Source organism: Narcine bancroftii, chromosome 13 (genome assembly GCF_036971445.1).
Source record: "Narcine bancroftii isolate sNarBan1 chromosome 13, sNarBan1.hap1, whole genome shotgun sequence".
In the NCBI taxonomy this organism is placed as follows: Eukaryota; Metazoa; Chordata; class Chondrichthyes; order Torpediniformes; family Narcinidae; genus Narcine; species Narcine bancroftii.
In genome coordinates, this window is record NC_091481.1 from 78,931,366 (window position 1) to 78,951,135 (window position 19,770).

A 19,770-nucleotide genomic window follows, 5' to 3' on the forward strand; every position below is an offset into this window, starting at 1 on the left:
AAGTTCAGAAAAGTTCTTTGATTCACAGTCCAATCTCATTCCTCTAAGTTCACTGGTTGCAGGCCATTCTTATACTGTGCACAGAATTTAACATGTATAAAGTTCTTCAGGCTTTGGTTCTTGACGGTTTTCAGAGAGAGATTTGTTGTTCGCTGGATACCCACAACTGATTTCTTTTAATCAGCCACTTCAATGTCTTGCCGAAAAAACTTGCCTCCTCAGGGTTCTCCAGATGATAACCTCTTTCTTTCAGGTCACCACAGAGATCCTTTTTGTTTCTCTTAGTTCAAGTGACACATTAGACAGTCAGTCCTCTCCTCTTGCATAAACCACAAGGGCTTTGACCATGCTGAACTAAGCAGTCACAACCAGTCTTCTAAATGGGATTTTCCACAAGCTTTCCAGCTTGTCCTGTTCCAGTTCCAGCTGCTGCTACTGACTGTAAAACTGCAGAACTGATCTATTTCTCTCTCACAGAAAGGGAAAGCCAGTTTGACTCTCTCTGCTTGCAAACCCACATGACCCTCTTAGAACAGCAAATTCCACTTCAGATAGCCTGAGGCTCCCGAAGAGTTCTTTCATCTGTTGCCTTTTTGTAAACAACAATCCATTAGTGAAGTCCCTTGGGCACTCTCCAAAGCTTCTGCAAAGGCTCTTGGCGCCAGACTGTCTAGCATGAGCAGAGATCCAGTATTTTAAAATAAGACCGGTTTTAAAGTAGTGTTTGTATGTGACCTACACTAAAAAAAAACTGCCCCAATTTATCGCCATATATCTATATACAATACAAACACAACATAATCTGTCACAGTACATTCTCCCCATGTCTGCGTGGGTTTTCTCTGGTTGCTCCAGTTTCCTCCCACTGTTTAAAACATAACAGGATTGTAGGTCAGTTGAGTGTAATTGGGCAGCACAGACTTGTTTGCCAGATGGGCCTGTTATTGTACACATACAATGCGGTAACAGGCCCTGCCTGTCCATGTGCCCAAGCTGCCTCATTACAACAAATTAATCTACAAGGGTGGGAGGAAACCAGAGCACGCAGAGGAAACCCACGCAGACACCAGGAGAATGTACAAACTCCTTACAGACAGCGCCGGATTTGAACCCAGGTCAATGGTGTTGCAATAACTGTGCCGCCCCCAACGCGCATGGGGGGTACTGGGGCAGCACGGAATCATGGGCTGGAGGGGCCTGTAACTGTGCTGTACATCTAAATTTAAAATTTAAATGTTTATACCTAATAGGTGCGGGTGCGGGTGTGACAAGCTCCAAGTGTGGGTTCCTCTCTCTACAGGATGTCAGAACTAAAGCAGAGAGTGTGGCAATTATCTCAAATGAAGGTTAGATCTTCAGAGGAAACAAAATGTATCCTGAAGTAATAGACGCAAGTGTTAACAAAAGCAGATTACTCTTTGAAAATTTGGAACGGTTGGAAGATTACGGAATGGATCTCCGGAGTGGGATTCAAACCCTCCCAAAGTCTGGCTGGGAGAGGATGAGATGGACAGGCCGCACAGTCAACGGGAATACTGTGCTGAGATTCACTGAAACCAAGGAGGGGCAGGAACTGAAGCCACGACACGGGGGTGGGCGTTCAGAGGGACGAGTGGCATCCATGGGAGAACAAGAAAGGTCGACGTTTCGGGCCAGCGCCTTTCATCGACCTGAGCAACACAATCATGAGGGGGGAGGGTGGAAGGAGTTGAGCAGGAGACTGATGGTCAATGGACGGGGCTGGGGGGAGGGGGAGGCAGATGATTGGCAGGTGCCAGATATTGAGAGGAAGGGTCAGAGGGAGGAAGTGGTCTCCCACCGAGTGAAGCTGGAGACGGTGGGGGGGGGGGGGCGGATCGGGGGAGTGGGGTGATGTCAAGACAAAACTGGCAATGCTGGGATGTGACACATAGAGGAGCCGATGAGATGCAAATGCTGCATTTTGACAAATCATTTACAGAGTTTTCAGGAGTTTAAAACCTGTTCCAGATTCAACAGATCGCATAGAACCAATCTCCCACTGAACGGGACCCCATCATTTAAGGTGTCTGGACCCTCACCAGACTGTCTGGACACACCGAATTGTCTAGACCAGTGGTTCTCAACCTTTTTCTTTCCACTTTAAGTAATTCCTATGCCATCAGTGCTCTGTGATTAGTAAGGGATTGCTTAAGGTGGTATGTGGGTGGAAAGAAAAAGTTTGAAAATCAGTGTTTTTATCGTCCCTAATGGACTCGTTATGTGCACGGTTTCAGAACTCCAAAGGAAATGGGCCAGTGACAATTTTTCTCAAGCAAAATATTTCAGTAATAATTGGATCTAGAGCAGCGATTCTCTGCCTTTTTTCCCCATTCACATACCACCTTAAGTGATCTCTTAGTAATCACAGAGCATAGGGATTACATAAGGTGATACGTGAGTGGAAAGGAAATGTTTGAAAACCACTGGTCTAGACCCTCACTTGACTGACTGGACCATCACCGGAAAGGTCGCCCGACCATATAAACCCTTGCCGGACTGCATAAATCCCCACCAGACTGCCTAATCACTCTCTGAACCATGTAAATCCTTGATGGACCATGTAAACGCTCGCCTGACAAGGTAAAGACTTGTCGGACTGCATAAATCCCCACCAGACTGCCTAATCACTCTCTAAACCATGTAAATCCATGTTGGACCTTGTAAACGCTCGGCCCACCATGTGAATGCTCACCAGACCTTGTAAACCCTTGCCAGAATGTGTAAACCCTCATTGGATTGTGTAAATCCTTGCCGGAAACCTTCTCCAGACCGTGTAAACCCTTGGCAGACCGTGTAACCACTTACTGGACCATGTAAACACTTACCCGACTGTCTGCGCCCTCCTGAGCATCCTCGAGAATCGTCTAGATGGGACGAGGAAAAGACTTTCTTCAAGGGCTCTGGGCTGAGCCGAGTGTCGGGAGAATCTGAAAACGAGCAGGTAACGGTGGTGAACACTTGCAACAAGTGGGTAAAGCAGCAGTGACGACAGGTGTGGAGTTAACTTGAGCCACCAGCATGGTCACAACATGGTCAGGGTCAAGTGAGGCAACAGGAACTGGAGATGAGATGAGTCGAAGAGCGGGGCAGAGAGGGAGGGGTGGAGAGGGAAATGCTGGTGAGGGGAAGGGAGGGGATGGGGAGTGGAAGGGTGGTGAGGGGAGGAGACTGGGAGGGAAGGGGCAGAGAGGGGAGGGGCGAGCAGTGAGGGGAGCGGTGGGGAGGAGGGGATGGAGGGGAGGAGCGGGGACGGTCAGGGTTGGGAAGGGCCGGTGAGGGGTGTGACAGGGTGGTGGAGGGGAAGTTGAGGGGAGGGCAGGGGCAGAGAGGAGAGGGGAGGGGAGGGAAGGGGAATTGGAGGGGATAGGGAGGAGAGGAAGGGGAGAGGGGGTGAAGGGAGAGGAGGGGAGTGGGGAGGGGGGGAGAAGGTGAGGGAGGGGAGTGGAAGGGAGGGGGCAGTGGGAAGGGGAGGAGAGGGGAGTAGGAGGAGAGGAAGGAGAGGGAAGTGGGAGGAGAGTAGAGGGGAGGGGGTCGGGTACTTACAATGAGAGTGGTTCTCCAGCAACACCTGCCTGGCCTGTGGGTATAAACGCAGAGTGATCACTCAGGACCGGGAGAAAGGACTTGCTGGAGAGATTGAGCAAATTGGAACAAAGAGACCTTCCACTAACTCGTCTCTTGTAACTGAGTCCCTTGGCATCAATGGTGACCCATCTGCTCTATTCTGTGGGAGCAGAGTCAGCTGACAAGACATGGAAAGAGCCGGAGGCAAACGACAAAGAATCTCAGTGGGCCCAGGTAACAGCTGAGGAGGCCAGGGGTCGAATGTTTGGGTTGGGGCGCTCCAGCAGGAGGTCCCAGACTGTGGGGGTAGGTACTGAGGCCCCGATACTTTGCCTCAAACTTCTCCGCCCCACCCCAAACAGAAACATGGACAGTTAGAGCAGGAAGAAGCCATTCATGTCTGTACTACCCTCATGGCAGATCTCAAGACCGAAGGAACAGGTAATGATGTTGCACATGGAATACAATGAGGGAAAATAGGAAGTCCTCCAACTTGGAAGAGTAAAATATAAAGGCAGAGTATTTTTAACAAAGGGAGAGAACTGTACAACCAGCGAGGCAGGCAGTGGCCCTGGAGAGAGGTGGCCCATCAATGTTCCCTCTAAGATGGGCACACGCACACGCGTTTTGCAACCAGCACACAAAGGTCATCAATGCACACACGAGGTGAATTCCCTCAAGTATTAAATATGTTTATTATCGTACATTGATAAAGTAGGACTGGGGTTTGGATTTCTCTTCAATCGGGATAAAAAAATGTATTTGTTTTTGAATTGTCTTACGATTTCAGTGTCTTCTTTTTTAATGATTTAATCTGTAAGTTACACTTAACACTTCACAATTTCTTTTTGCACTTTTATGTTTTCTCTGCTTTATAATCAAAATTAATAAAAATTATTTTAAGAAAAGGTTGACCTAAACTAAAATCTTAATTCTTAATTATTAAATCGTCATTTAGTTAATTAAAATAAAATTTTAACTTGCATTCATACAATGCGATCATACTTGTACAATATTAAAACATACCAATTCAGTTTTAATAACCAAACCATGAGAGAATGGCTGGGCCAAAATTATCGTGAAACAATTTCAAGATTACATTTGCACAAGCATTCAGTGTACCCAGACTTTTGTCATGGGGGGAAAAAAATTGCACAACACAAGATTTTTGGGTGCACTGATTAGAGGGAACATTGGCCTCACCCATTTTCTTTTTCTAACGTTCTTAACCAAGCCCAAAGCACACGCGCAAGCACACCCTTGTGTACAAACACACGTGCGCACACACTTACACACTCAGGTGCACACACGTATGCACACACCTCACACACACTCACCCACATTCTTAATCGTATATTTATACACGCACGCACGCACACACACATGCGCGCAACTTTTGAGGCAAAGACCTTCTGTGGAATGGAGGCTGGATGGTTCTCTACAATCAGGCGCTTGAGGTAATGTATCCACAATCTCTTCTCTTCTTGGTTCTTCGCCTAAGAAACAAGAAACCAATCAGCTTCAGGTTGGGAGTTGGTTGCTTCAGTAACATGGCTGGAGAACGGGGAGGCCTCCGGAATGCATTCGTTGAACCTGTCCCCATCTCCCGAGGAGTCCATGAGGTCCTCAGCCTTCATTTATAGCTCCCACTGAGCACGTAACCACCATAGGCAGTTCCTGGCAACAGCAGGAAATGCACAGCCATAGGAGAAAAGTCCTGAGCACTTCTTCAAAGCAACAGCAGGAATGGCCTTGGCAACCACCAGCCCTAGCCTTGGTAGCTCCTAGCAAGCCTTGCCAGGCAACTGCTGGCCTGGCCTTGGTGATGGCAGGCAGTGGACATGTCAATGGCAGGTAGTGGCCATGGCAATGGCAGGGCCTCCCTTGCCACAGCAGGCTGGGCCTAGACAACCAGATTCAGGCCTTGTTAACCTCGACAAGTAGGTCAGCCGCCACAGGCCTCGTCGCCACAGCGATGCACCTCCAGCAAGTGTGCTGCCCGCCCTGAGCCCGCAGGGAGGATCACTGACCTGGAGTGTGTGCTGCTGCCTTGGCACTGTCAAGTCAGTCAGCCGGAAGCTGAGCGAATCCTTCACGTTCTCCGATAAGGTCAGGTTGCAGCACTACAGAGGAAGAGGAAAGCTTGCAGACTCAAGGAGGTTTAAGGACCTTGCACTGTTGCTGATGTTCCAGCACTATCCCAAGTTATAGGAGCCCCTTCGGCCCATCGATTCTGCTCCGCCATTCCATTCTCCCACTCTGCCCTGCCTTCTCCCCATTACCCTGGCTATTCAGATACCTATCAATCTCTGCCTCAAATACACCCAGCGACCCGTCCTCGACAGTTGCCCGTGACAGCAAATTCTATAAGTTCACCGCTCTCTGGATAAAGAAATTCTGCATCTGTTTTAAACGGGTGCCCTTCAATTCTGTTGTTGCGTTCTCTTGTCCTGGACTCCCCTACCATGGGAAACGGCTTTGCCACATCTAGTCTGTCCAGGCCTTTCAACATTTGAAATGCTTTTGAGGTCCTCCTCAGAACTCCAAAGAGTACAGTCCAAGAACCGTCAAACGTTCCTCTTTAGCTAATCTCTTCTTTCCAGGAGAAATTCTTGTGAAACTTCTCTGAACCTCTCCAATGCCAGCACATCCTTCCTTAACTAAGGACCCCAAACCTGTATCCCATTCTCCACATGAGGCCTCACCAATGCCTTATAAAGCCTTGACTCCACATCCCTGCTCTTATACAGATAAACCTGCTTTATGAAAATTTGCTTTTATGAAGAAAACCTGTGCTCACTGACCGAAAGAAATTTGAATGGGTTTTCACTCTTGCGAAAATAGCCTCCAATTGAACGCTCTAGTTCTGTAAAGCAGGGTGCACCTGAATATCCTACTCCTCCAGAAATGAACACCAACATTGCATTCGCCTTCTTCACTGACTCAACCTGGAGGTTAGGGTAGCCTGAACGAGGACTCCCAAGAACCATTGCACCTTCGAATTTTCAATTTTTTTCCCCCTCCAACTCATAGTCGGCCCTTTTATTCCTTCTGGCGAAGTTCAGGATTGCCGCTTTTCGCCCATTCTCCTAAGTCCCTCAGCAGATTCTTCGTTCCCCCCACCACCCCCACCCCCCACAACCTGCCCCTCTACCTTATCTGCAAACTTGGCCAACAAGCCATCAATTCCACAATCCAAATCATTCACATGCAACGTCAAAGTGAAGTGGCGCCAACACCAACTCCTGCAGAATATCACTGGGAACCAGCAACTGACAAGAATAGGGTTCCTTTATGCCCACACTCTGTTTCCTGCCAATCTACCCATTCCATGTATTCCTGCTTTACCAAGGTCTTTCAGCTTGTTAAGTGGCCTCATGTGTGGCACCTTGTCAAATAAAGTAAAATCCTCACTATCAGAATTCAAGCAGGCCACCAGGCCTCAAGCAACCGGCAAAACAAAATACTTCAGAAAATAGAGCACTATAGTGAAACAGGCCCTTCAGCCCTTCTAGTCTATGCCGAGCCCATTTTCCCCCCTAGTCCCACTGATCCCGATCATAGCCCTCCAAACCTATCCCATCCCTGTGCCCATTTATATTCTTCTTGTATGTTAAAATTGAGCCCTGCATTCGCCCTCAGCTTGTTCCACACTCCCACTGCTCTCCGTGTAAAGAAAATCCCCCTCACGTTCCCTCTAAACCAGGGGTTCCCAACCTGGGGTACATGTACCACCAGTGGTACATTTGCACTTTTCAGGGGTACATTGGGTCTGAGAGAATAACCACTACATGTGTAGAGTGCGTCGAAAGAATCAAAGGCTTGTTGATCCAAACCAAGGCTTTTATTAACTAAAAGACTGGAGCGTATCACATGTAGGTCGACCAGTCCAGAATGACCTGGTCTGGCTCGGAGCAATCCTTTAAGACCTGCCAGTAGGTGTGGCCACACTCTCAGCCAATCACAGTCACCCTACACTACAATCTATACATACACATTGGTGATAGAATCTGTGCTATCACAACATGGTGTTGTAATCTGCAGTCAGATTGCACCATGTCGTTTTTTTTAATCCTTAATTTTTAGGGGTACACAGGAACCTATAAAAATGCCCAAAGGGTACAGAGGAACAAAAAGGTTGGAAACCCATGCCCCAAACCTTTCCCCTTTCACTCTTAACCTATGTCCTCTGCTTTGTATCCCACCAGTGGAAAAAGCCCACCTTCATTTACTCTGCCCATCCCCCTCATAAATTTTAAATGATCAAATCTCCCCTCATTCTTCTACGCTCCAGGGAATAAAGTCCTCACCTGTTTAACCTTTCCCTGTAACACAGTTCCTGAAGCCCAGGCAACATCCTAGTAAATTGTCTCTGCCCTCTTTCTATTTTATTGATACCTTTCCTATAGTTAGGTGACCAGAACTGCCCACAATTCTCCAAATTTGGCCTCACCAGTGTCTTATACAACTTTACCATAACATCCAACTCCTGTACTTAGTACTTTGATTTACGAAGGCCAATGTACCAAAAGCTCTTTTTACAACCCTGTCCACCTGTGACACCACTTTCAGGGAACTATCTGTATTCCTCTGGAACTCCTCAGTCCCCACCATTCTGAGTACACCCTTTAATAAATAGATTAAAAATACAAAAGTTTTAAAATGCCACCCCCTACTGGTCAGTTTGCCAATCATGCAACCTCAAGCAACTGACAAAATCACTTAACCGGTTTTACTGCACAACATCCACTACATGTCCTTTGTCTCGCCTCGTTCAGTCTTAACGAGCAGCAGGAGAGGTGGCAATTTTAACCCAGATGAGTGCCAGTCTCTCCCTCTTGCATGCCCTCCTCCTTTTCCTGAATTTTAAAACAAAATTAAATTTGGACAAACAGCACGGTAACAGGCCCTTTGGGCCCACGAGCCCGTGTCACCTAAATACCCCAATAATCCTACAACTACCATAGATTTTTTTGAAGGATGGGAGGACACTAGAGCACCCGGAGGAAACCCACGCAGACAAGGGGAGAACGTACAAACTCCTTACGGACAGCGCGGGATTCAAACCCAGGTTGCTGGCGCCATAATAGTGTTGCAGTAACAATGCCACCCATAAGAAGGCCACCCATTATCTCTCCCATCACAAGCCCACCACAATTTCTTAGCTCCTTCCCCTCTTGCTATCACCGAAGTTGGTCAACTCCTGGAGTGTCTCCCGATCGCTGGAATGTTCACCCCCACCCCCCACAGCCGTGCTTCACTCACAAAGATGTGCAGACTGTAGGTGTACTGTTCCGCTTTCTTCTTGGTAATGAGCAGCATCTTATCAAACAGAAACAGCGTCCGCTCCTTCTTGGCTCTCTGGACCCTAAACGTTCCCTCCAGCACCAGCTCCCCAAATGCGATCAGGTCAGGACCTTTCCAGTTCAGCAGCGCGTTCTGAATTTCCTGAGAAGATAGGCAAAATGTCTTCTTTTGGTTACGGATGGTCAGGGACAGAGGCCTTCGCAAGAGGCCTTTGACAGTACCCCCCCCCGGCTGGGAGACGAGAGGGAAGCAGCGGGGACTCGGTGGTGGAGGGGGGGGGAAGCATAGCATCAGACTAGGGATTAGCTGGAAGGAGTGGGCCTGGAAACTCATAGGTGGCGGGCGGGCTGCTGGTGACCGCGGTCGAGGGATTTACTGCGGACTTCTGGAGAGTGGCTGAAGTGTACCAGGTATCAGAACTGGGACACAACAGGGTTCCAAATTGTGTCACACATTTGGATCTGTAGCTCGGGCTGTTGATAGTTTGTACTGGACTCTGTGTGGCTGAGGTGAATACACAGATACTCGGTGACTCTGGGGGGAATTCTCTTCTGCTTCTCTGACTGTAAGAGGCGCTCCAGGGAATTTCTGCCGATGGTGTAACAGTCTGCTGAACGGCAGATGAAAGCAAATTCCGTGTAATATTACACCGTCTTTATTATATAACAATGAATCCTGAGGGGTCTTCGCAGCGAGTGACCATGACTTTACTCACGACAGTGGAAGCTAGTAGAGCTGTTGCCTCACGGCACCCAGTGACAGGGGTTCAGTCCTAAATTCCGGCGCTGTCCATGTGGGGTTTGCCTGCCCTCTCTGCATGCCTGGGATTCCCCTAGTCCCTCCCCACATTCCGAAGTCTGCCGGAGTGCAGAGGGGACAGAGGTCAGGGGTTGAGGTGACGGAAACATGTCGCTTTTTCTTTTCCAGACATTCAGCAAAGGAACAGCCCCTTTCGGCCTACGAGCCCGTGCTGCCCATTTTACACCTGATTGATCTTCAACCCCCAGACATTTTGAAGGGTGGGAGGAAACGGGAGCACGGGGAGGAAAGCCACGGGAGAATGTACAAACAGACAGCGCCAGGTTCGAATCCGGGTCTCTGGCGCCGTGACTGCATTTTGTTAACCATGCCGCCCTGTGGAATTGTGGGGTGGACGGGTACCAGCGGCTCAGCATAGACTTTCTGGGCTGATGGGCCTGTTTCCCAGGATCCCAAACATCCGTGTGTGCCACTGACAGGCATCCTGGATGGGGTCTCAAACCCACGAGGTTCAGCGGGGAGGAAGAGGCAAGAGCTGGCGCCGGCCAATCCAGGCCGTGTCCAGAGACCGGAGTAACTCCCCTGCCCCCGTTTGCTGCTCAGTGAGACACCCCCACCCCCCCCCACCTCAGAGAGGGACCTCAGCTGAGAGAACGTTCAACTGGGGTCACTTCAGGAGGAACAGGGACGTAGTGAGACTCCTCTGAGTCAGCGAGTCAATAAAAATTAGGAGAAGAAATAAACCAGCGCACGAGACAAATGTCATCCCGAAACCAGGGGTCACCTTATATAACAGTGAAGTCTCAGCGCTCCATCCGACCAGGCCGACTACTGTTGGCTCTGTTCGGGCTTCAACCGGCCTGTTAAAGGGGTTTATTTTAAAATATGGTAATAAAATTTCAACCTTAACTTTTAAAATATTGTGAATTAGTATATTAAATGAGCCAAGCAGCATCACTCTATTGGTCAGCGGTAAGTGGTAGACTTGGGGTAGCCTTGTGCAGCAAGAATAGCTCCAAACCTACATGTTGGGCAGAAATTTCAGGTTGTCTTATATGCCGGCATATATTTAGCCCATCGAGTCTTCCCTGCTTTTGGGACTCTTCCTCGAAGAGCAGTGGGAACAGCGTCCGGGAAGATTCTTCATGAAGGAGCAGCGGCGTATCTAGGGTACGGCATTGGACGTGCTCTGAGCGCCACCGAGCGACCTCTATTAAGATCAGACGAGCCCTGCTCGGATCGGGGAGGAGGAGAAGCAGTGGCAGGCACCATTGCGAGGCTTCGGCTGCCGTCACAGGGACGCCGCAGAAGGAGAGGGAGCGAAGGAGCCGGGCCGAGAGCGGAAGGAGCACAGATGTACGGGGGGGGGGGGGTAGGATTGTCGTGGGCACTCCCTGGCCCTCGAGGCGATGGAGTAGCGGTGGCTGTGAAGTTCAGGGGTGCAATTTCAGTGCTTGCCATTGGCGAGGAGACGGTGCGGAGGGGAGGGAGGTGGGAATGCAGAGGTTACAAGGGGGAGATCTTGTGAAAGGCTGCCTGTGCCAAGCTCAGCGCCAGTGGGTTACCTGCAGCCTCATGGCCTGCTCCTGCTTCCTCTTCATGTCGTTGATGTACCAAGCGACTGCCATCATGGTGATAATCGCCTCCTTCACCATCTCGTACCCTTCCGCACTCTTATCAAAGTGTTTGGCCAACTCCTGTGCCGGGAAAGAAGGGGCAGTGAGAACCCAGCTACCCTCACCCCCCCCCCCCCACGATCCTGAACTTCAGGTGACGCAGCGCAGACCCAACCAGGCCACCGTAGGAGCCGCGCCACGCAAGGAGGGGGGGGGTGGGGGGGAGAAGGTGAATTTGCCCCTTTTGGCTGTTCCCAAGGGACATTGGAGGTCAGGGCAGTGTCAGAGGGTAACCAGTCAGGGTCAAGGTCGATCTCAAAGCTTGACCTGAAGCAGGAGGTGGTATTTAAGGATCCGTTGAACAGGCTTCAGCAGGTATGTTTCCAGGGGCAACGAGTGCGAGAGGGTGGCCTGACGCTCGCGGAAGAACTTGGCCAGGGTTTCATTCTTCATGCAGTCTCGCAGGACGGAGACGGAGCTGTGGGAACAGAGAGAAGCAGAGCAGAGCTTTTGGCCTAAATCAACAGCCTCCCCTTTCCTCACACCCTCATTTTCAATCAACTCTCTAGAGCGCTAGCATCAGCCTAGAGCGGGGACACCAGCCTCGGCCTAGAGCAGGGACACTGGCCTCAGACCTGTCACAGGGTTCAGCCTTGGCCCTGTTGGAGGGATAACCCTCGGCCCTGGCGGGGTGAAGTCAGATTTGGCCCTGGCAGAGGGACATCAGCCTGTTGAAGGGATGACCCTTGGCCCTGCCATGGTCTCAACCTCAACTCTCAACAGTCTCTGCCTGGGAACAATCCTCATCGTAGCAATGGAGTATACCATCGGCCTAGTGGCCTGAGACGGGTCCCAGCCTAATAAAGCTGGTGACATGGTTGGCGTAGCAACTGGGGATTGAATCCCCTGCTATGAGATATTTAAACGTTCTCCCTGTGTCTGCATGGGTTTCCTCCCACCCCTCAAACACATATCAGTCATATGGATGTAATTAGGCGGCACTGGCTTGTGGGCCGAAAGGGCCTGTTACCGTGCTGTACGTCTAAATTTAAAAATGTAATGGTTTCATCCCTAGCCAAGGGATGTGCCTTCAGCCTCAGTTCAGCAACAAGATATTAGTCCAGAATACTTTTAGGATCCTTGCGATGTACAGACACTCTCTGCGTGGTGGAGACGGGACTTAACCTGCAGGTTAACACCAAGGGTTAAAGTTGCAGCAAACCAGAGGCCCAGACTCACACCATCTCTCTGCTGGGTATCAGAAACTGCCCAGGCCGGATGAGGCCCAGCAACATTGGGACCCCCCCACTCCCTGTATCTCCAACGGAACCCCTGAACCTTTGCAAGGAACAGGCCAGAGCAGGTTATCCCTTGGATCCAGAGACAGGCCAAGGCTCCATGACCAACTTCAACCCCACCCATCAGCTAATGAGGTCCGCTCTGTCCAGGGGTTAGCTTCTGACCACGGAGGGCACTTACTTTGGGTAGTTCATACAGTATAGGGTGTAGATGTCAAATGCTTCACTCTGTGGGAGAACAGAAAAATCAGTATCAAATTGTGGGATTTAATGGCAAGGAGCAGACTGGGATTACAGAGGCCAAGGCATTGGCACAAAGGGAGAGAGAGGGAGAAGGGGAGAATGTATGGTGGGGAGGGTAAAGAGTGTGTATGAGAGGGAGAGAGTTAGCGTGTGTGAGAGAGGGGAGAGAGAGAGAGAAAGAAGGCGAATGTGTGAGAGATACATCTTAACATTTTAATATTTCAATGTTCTAACTTACATTTATGTAAATCCGCTCCGATGTTCTGGAGAAACGCTATCTCGTCTTTATCATGTGACCATGGTATGAACGATAAAGGTGACTTGCCTTGAGAGGGGTCAATGTATGTAAGAGAGAGAGAGAGAGAGAGAGGGATTGCGAGAAAGCAGAATGAAAGAGAGGGAGGGAGAGAGGTGTATGAAAGATAAGGTGTGTTTGCGTGTGTGAGAGATAAGGTGTGTGTGTGAGAGAGGGGAGAGAGAGAGAGAGAAAGAAGGCGAATGTGTGAGAGACAGAGATACGTCTTAACATTTTAATATTTCAATGTTCTAACTTACATTTATGTAAATCTGCTCCGAGGTTCTGGAGAAACGCTATCTCGTCTTTATCATGTGACCATGGTATGAACGATAAAGGTGACTTGCCTTGAGAGGGGTCAATGTATGTAAGAGAGAGAGAGAGAGAGAGAGGGATTGCGAGAAAGCAGAATGAAAGAGAGGGAGGGAGAGAGGTGTATGAAAGATAAGGTGTGTTTGCGTGTGTGAGAGATAAGGTGTGTGTGTGAGAGAGGGGAGAGAGAGAGAGAGAAAGAAGGCGAATGTGTGAGAGACAGAGATACGTCTTAACATTTTAATATTTCAATGTTCTAACTTACATTTATGTAAATCTGCTCCGAGGTTCTGGAGAAACGCTATCTCGTCTTTATCATGTGACCATGGTATGAACGATAAAGGTGACTTGCCTTGAGAGGGGTCAATGTATGTAAGAGAGAGAGAGAGATGGAGAGAGGGATTGCGAGAAAGCGGAATGAAAGAGGTGTACGAAAGATAAGGTGTGTTTGCGTTTGTGAGAGAAAAGGTGTGTGTGTGTGTGAGAGAGAGAGAGTAGATGAATGTGTGTAAGAGAGAGAAAAATGGAGAGACAGAGAGAAAGAGAAGGGGGAGAAGTGTGAGAGAAGGTGGGATGGGTGATTAAGATTGCACTTGTCTGGTTAAATCTGGGTGATTTAATCTTTGCAGGACTGATGGGAAGTGTTTTCCTCCCTCTCCAAATAAATGGAAAGCCAGTTCGCTTTGATCGTGAAGCCCATAAGCCTAACCTGCCCATCACCCCTCTACACCTGAACCCACGTATTTCCTGCCAGGACCGGCCTCCCTCCTCTCCTGCCCTCTTTATACAGACTCTAACCCCTTTACACTTGGTCTGCGTCAGGGTCTCGACATGAACGTCAACCAGCCCTCTCCCTCCACGGACGCTGCTTGACCCACTGAGTGGTTCCCACAGCTCGTCCTTTGCTCCGCAGTCCAGTATCTCTCATGCCTCTGAGGGACTGCTTGCATCTCGATGGCCAACCAGGACCTTGACACAGCAAGATCCCATGACGCAAACGGTGATAACATCTAATTTCAAGAAATAAAATTAAGAGAGAAAATTCCAGGAATGTAGATCTGAGCCGCAGGTGAAGCAAGGAGCCTCCGATGAGACAATCCACCGAACCGGTCACATGACAGACAGTCCAGAGGCGGTGGGTTTGTCACCCTGTTGGACAGATTACCATCTCTCTATCTGGTGGGGACAAGGTGGCCCGGTTAGCGTAGCCATTAGCGCAAGAGCACCAGTGACCCAGGTTAGAATCCAGTGCTGTCTGTAAGGAGTTTGCATGTTCTCCGTGTGTTTGTGTGGGTTTCCTCAGGGGGCTCTGGTTTCCTCCCACCCTTCAAAACGTACCGGGAGTTGTAGTTCAATTGGGAGACACAGGCTTGTGGGTCAGAAGGGCCTGTTGATATGCTGTATGTCTAAATATAAAAAAATAATTAAATTTACAAATTTAGTTGACTAAGGATGGAGCTCCACGTCAATGAACCCCTGAGAAATTCCGGTCTACCTGATGGGACAAGTTATTGCAGCCTTTGATGTGAATTCCCTAAGGAATTCAAATCCTGATCCCCACCAAACAAATGAAGTTTATGTGGAGTTAGTCACCAGGAGCTCACAGCGAGACCACCCACTGACAAGTCTCCAAACCGACTGCAACCAACCATTAACGTCAAGGCAGCCTGGTGCAGCATGGGAGTTGGGGAGGCAATTCGCCCCCCCCCCCCCACTCATCCTATTATTTAGCCCAGAGCCAGGCTGTTGAAGGCAAGAGGTGGAGAGGGATGGGGGAAGGGGGAGGGGGGAATAGGATGGGTGAAGATGGATGGGGAGGGGAGAGGGATGTGGAAATGGGGAGCAATGGAAAGGGGTCTGGAGGGATAGAGGGATGGGGAGGGGAGGGGGAGATGGAGAGGGGTGGGGGGATGGGGAGAGGGGCGGGGGGAGGGGCGGGGGGTGGGGAGAGGGGCGGGGGGTGGGGAGAGAGGCGGGGATGGGGAGAGAGGCGGGGATGGGGAGAGAGGCGGGGATGGGGAGAGAGGCGGGGATGGGGAGAGAGGCGGGGATGGGGAGAGAGGCGGGGATGGGGAGAGAGGCGGGGATGGGGAGAGAGGCGGGGATGGGGAGAGAGGCGGGGATGGGGAGAGAGGCGGGGATGGGGAGAGAGGCGGGGATGGGGAGAGAGGCGGGGATGGGGAGAGAGGCGGGGATGGGGAGAGAGGCGGGGATGGGGAGAGAGGCGGGGATGGGGAGAGAGGCGGGGATGTGGAGAGAGGCGGGGATGGGGAGAGAGGCGGGGATGGGGAGAGAGGCGGGGATGGGGAGAGAGGCGGGGATGGGGAGAGAGGCGGGGATGGGGAGAGAGGCGGGGATGGGGAGAGAGGCGGGGATGGGGAGAGAGGTGGGGGATGGGGAGAGAGGTGGGGGATGGGGAGAGAGGTGGGGGATGGGGAGAGAGGTGGGGGATGGGGAGAGAGGTGGGGGATGGGGAGAGAGGCGGGGATGGGGAGAGAGGCGGGGATGGGGAGAGAGGCGGGGATGGGGAGAGAGGCGGGGATGGGGAGAGAGGCGGGGATGGGGAGAGAGGTGGGGGATGGGGAGAGAGGTGGGGGATGGGGAGAGAGGTGGGGGATGGGGAGAGAGGTGGGGGATGGGGAGAGAGGTGGGGGATGGGGAGAGAGGTGGGGGATGGGGAGAGAGGTGGGGGATGGGGAGAGAGGTGGGGGATGGGGAGAGAGGTGGGGAGATGGTGAAGGATGGGGAAATGAATGGGGAGGGAGAGATAGGGAGGGGGAGAAGGAGGGGTTAGGTGCAGTGGGATGGGGAGAAGTAAGGGTGAGATGGAGGATGGGGAGATGGATGGGGAGGGGGAGATAGAGGAAGATGAATGGGTAGAGGGGAGAAAGAGGGTTAGATGTGGGGGATGGGAGAGATGGAGAGGGAGGGAAAGATGGAGTGGGATAGGGCATGGCAAGATCCCACAAAAAATATCTGATCAACTGATTCATCACAACGTACTAAGGAGCTAAAAATGCAGTTATCGTGCCCTTTGTCGCAAGGAGTGGGATTTTAACCCATTGGCCTCCTGGCCACCTCTCTCTGAAAGCAGAGATTTGTTCAGGAAGTTGTTAGGCAGAACCTTCCATTCTGACCAAGTCTGGTTGAAACCCACAACAGGGCATTAAAAAATTCTCCTCCATTACTCATACATCTGTCCTGTCCTCCTCTACCCCCATGTACAACAAGGACAGGGTTCCTCATGTCCTCACCTACCACCTCACCAATCTTCTCAACCAACACATCTGCCATTTCCGGCAACTACTAATGTGATCCCACCACTGGACACACATTCCCCTCTCCTTCCCTCTCTGCCTTCTGCAGGGACCGCTCTCTCCGCGACTCTTTACTTTTCACTAATCGTCCCCTCGGCGCCCTCCCCTGTGATCCCAGGAGAAGCTCCACTTGCGCCCCCTCCCTCACCACCACTTTCACTTGTGAATCTGGATGGGGTTTGTCCACGGCATCCGCTGTGGTCTCCTCGACATCAGAGAGACTGGATGCAGGCTGGGAGATGGCTTTGCTGTGCACCTCAGCTCCGCCCACTGCAATATCGGGGACTCCCATTTCAATTCCGCACCTCATTCCCACGGGGACACGTCAGGCGTGGCCAAACCGAGGTTACCAGCAAATTTGAGAACACGCAATATTCCATCTAGGGCCCCTCCAACCAGACGGCAATAACATGTATAGGTTTCCGTGAAGCTACTCCTCTCTTTTCCTGCCTCCTTTCCTCCAGCTCCCCCTACCCCTCCCCTCAGATTTTCTACATGTTACCCTCCCACCCAGAACCACCTGTGGCCCTGTGCTTCTCTTCTTGCCCCTTCCTCTGTCTCCCCCCCCCCCCCCCCCCCCCCACCGCCCTCCTGCTCTTTGCTTGTGCCTCGGCGAAGGGCTCAGGCCCGCTGGTCACCCTTGGCTTCCAAAGGATGGTGAGCCACCTGCTGGGTTTCTCAGCTGCACGATCGTCACGGCACCTCTCGTCTTTAACCTCCGGACAGCTGGCTCTGTCCTGCAGGAAAGCGGATGGCTTTCTTCGCAGGAATGGGAAGACAACATCCCTGCTTTTCTGTCTGCAGAGAACAAGGCTCTTTGACCCCTTGACCTATTTCTCCTATCGCTAGACCAGAGTTGCTTTGTTCTTGGCCTTGGCTCGCTGGCCGCTCCCCAGAACCCCGCCTGTCTTGGCCTTGACTGTACTCTGTGACTCAGCCTGAGATCGCAGAGGATTCCCACATGCGGAGGGGAGATATCCCTCCTCATCCCTGTTTTAAAGGGGCTGGGTACAAGGCAGAAGCCTGCTGGAGAAGCACAGGGGAAGGGAGGCAGTCGACATTTCAGGCCTGAGCTTTTCGCCCCGGATATCGCCAGATGTTCGTGTCTGACTTCTTAAAGGGGCCAGCCTTACTCTGAGGTGCCGAGATTTCCCACCAGCCCACTCTGCCCTCTTACTTTCCACGGATGCCACGTGACCTGCTGAGATTCCCTCACCCCCAACTTTCAGGCATCATTCCAGTCCTACAGACTCCTGGTTCGACCTCGGAATACAACGTGGTCACAGACAGCGTCGCGCTCCTCCCGATGCCGGTGAGAGAAATGCCAACCTTTTTTCTGCCAGATGATCCGGGAATCAACCTTTTACAATGTCTCAATGCGCCTTACACCAAAGTGACGAGACAAATAAAAACATTAACGAATCCTCAGGGCTGCACAGCATCATCTCTGCCACGGGAACCGGCACGGAATCCTACTCATTATGGGGGGGTGGGGGAGAGAGAGAGTGTGAGAGAGAGAGAGAGAGAGAGAGAGAGAGAGAGAGAGAGGGGGAAAGAATAAGAGAGTGTCTGGGAACGAGAAAATGGAGTGAGAAAGCACAGAGAGATAAACGGGAAAGTGAGAGCAATGGACAAAGGTTAGAGAGACAGGATTGGGATCAAAATGGAGCGTAGAAGAATGAGGGAAGGTTTGATAGAGGTTTGAGGGGGATAGACATTTGTATAAATGCAAGCAGGCTTTTTTCTCACTGAGGGTCGGTGCGGTGCAAACCAGAGCATCGGGGTCAAGGGTGAAAGGGGAAAGGTTTGGTGGGGGGGGGGTATCTTCTTCACACAGAGAGTGTGGGACGAGCTGCCAGCTGAAGTGGTGAATGCGGGCTCAGTTTTAACATTTAAGAAGAATTTAGGCAGCTATGTGGATGGGAGGGGTCTGGAGGGAATATGGACTGGGTGCACAGACCTGAAGGGCCTGTTTCTGTGCTGTAATGTTCTATGGAGAGTGGGTGGCTGAGGGGGTAGAGAGTCGTGGAAAGAACGTCAAGCAAAAAGTAGGAGACTGGGAAGGGGTGAGGGGAAGGGGGAAATAAAGCAGAAAGAGGAGTGGAAGAGAACATGGACCAGAGAGAGGGATGGATATGGATGGATGGATCGAGATATCGGGATTCAAGACATGCTTCCAAACCCCTCACCACAATTGTGAATCAAAATCTGCTGCACCAATGAAACAAGAGGGATACTCCAAGGCCTCAAATCAATGACCTCTCATCAGATCAGGGAGATGAGCAGTGTCGGATGATCACTAACTACTGCCTTGTGGATTCCCATCACCCCACCACCAGTGGCCGTTCATCCAACTGCCCCAGATTTTGGAATTGCCTCCTAACACCTCTCTGCTCTCCTCTCCTCCGAGAGGGTACTCCTTTGTCTAACCCACAGAGCTCACGGTGAAGCAGACGGTGCCTCAGAAATGGACAGCGCTGCTAATCAGCTGGGATGGTCGAGGGGATGGGAGAGGACTGAGTGAATGCCGGCTCTCACACCCGTTCCACGAAGCACTCCGCCACCCCGATGGGGTCCTTGCAGTTCTCCAGGTCCTCCAGCAGCTCGCTGTAAGAAGAAAGAACACCGTAATGTTTTGTGTGGAAGGAGAGAGGAGGATTGTAAACTGATGCCCAGTCATGGTTAGATCTGCAAAATATGACCAGGATACCGAGTCAAGTTCATCATCATCTGATTGCACAAGTACAACCCGATGAAAAGCGTTCTCCAGTCCTCAGTACAAAACACGCAAAGACATAACACACGTAGTCAAATAATACATATGAAGGACAAGTATTCGTATATACAAATAAATATTGTTTTGTAAATATGAGACTCTTGAATGGTGGGCTGAATGGAATGCAGTTCCTTTGGTCGTTCAGCATTCTCACTGCCCGCGGGTAGAAGTTTTTTCTTCTCCTGGTGGTGCTGGCTCTGATCCTCCGGCACCTCTGACGGACCAGAGAGGAGTTGTACAGCTGAAGAACACACAAGTGGCG

The 19,770-nt window shown here is 51.0% G+C and overlaps 1 protein-coding gene across 2 annotated transcripts in view; it reads right to left on the reverse strand.

Annotated features, from left to right (window-relative positions):
• LOC138748853 (pleckstrin homology domain-containing family G member 3-like) overlaps positions 1-19,770 on the reverse strand; it is a 106,056-nt gene that overhangs the window by 21,638 nt on the left and 64,648 nt on the right. The window contains exons 5-13 of one of the 2 annotated variants that reach the window (XM_069909675.1): positions 19,273-19,339; positions 12,747-12,793; positions 11,595-11,745; positions 11,217-11,348; positions 8,851-9,033; positions 5,616-5,708; positions 4,995-5,081; positions 3,565-3,598; positions 2,847-2,948 (exon numbers count right to left, since the gene is read on the reverse strand). In XM_069909675.1, coding sequence (XP_069765776.1) covers positions 2,847-2,948; positions 3,565-3,598; positions 4,995-5,081; positions 5,616-5,708; positions 8,851-9,033; positions 11,217-11,348; positions 11,595-11,745; positions 12,747-12,793; positions 19,273-19,339 — 896 coding nt within the window. Of the gene's footprint in view, positions 1-2,846; positions 2,949-3,564; positions 3,599-4,994; positions 5,082-5,615; positions 5,709-8,850; positions 9,034-11,216; positions 11,349-11,594; positions 11,746-12,746; positions 12,794-13,046; positions 15,044-19,272; positions 19,340-19,770 lie in introns of those variants that run through there. The other variant, XM_069909676.1, reaches the window with a different exon arrangement.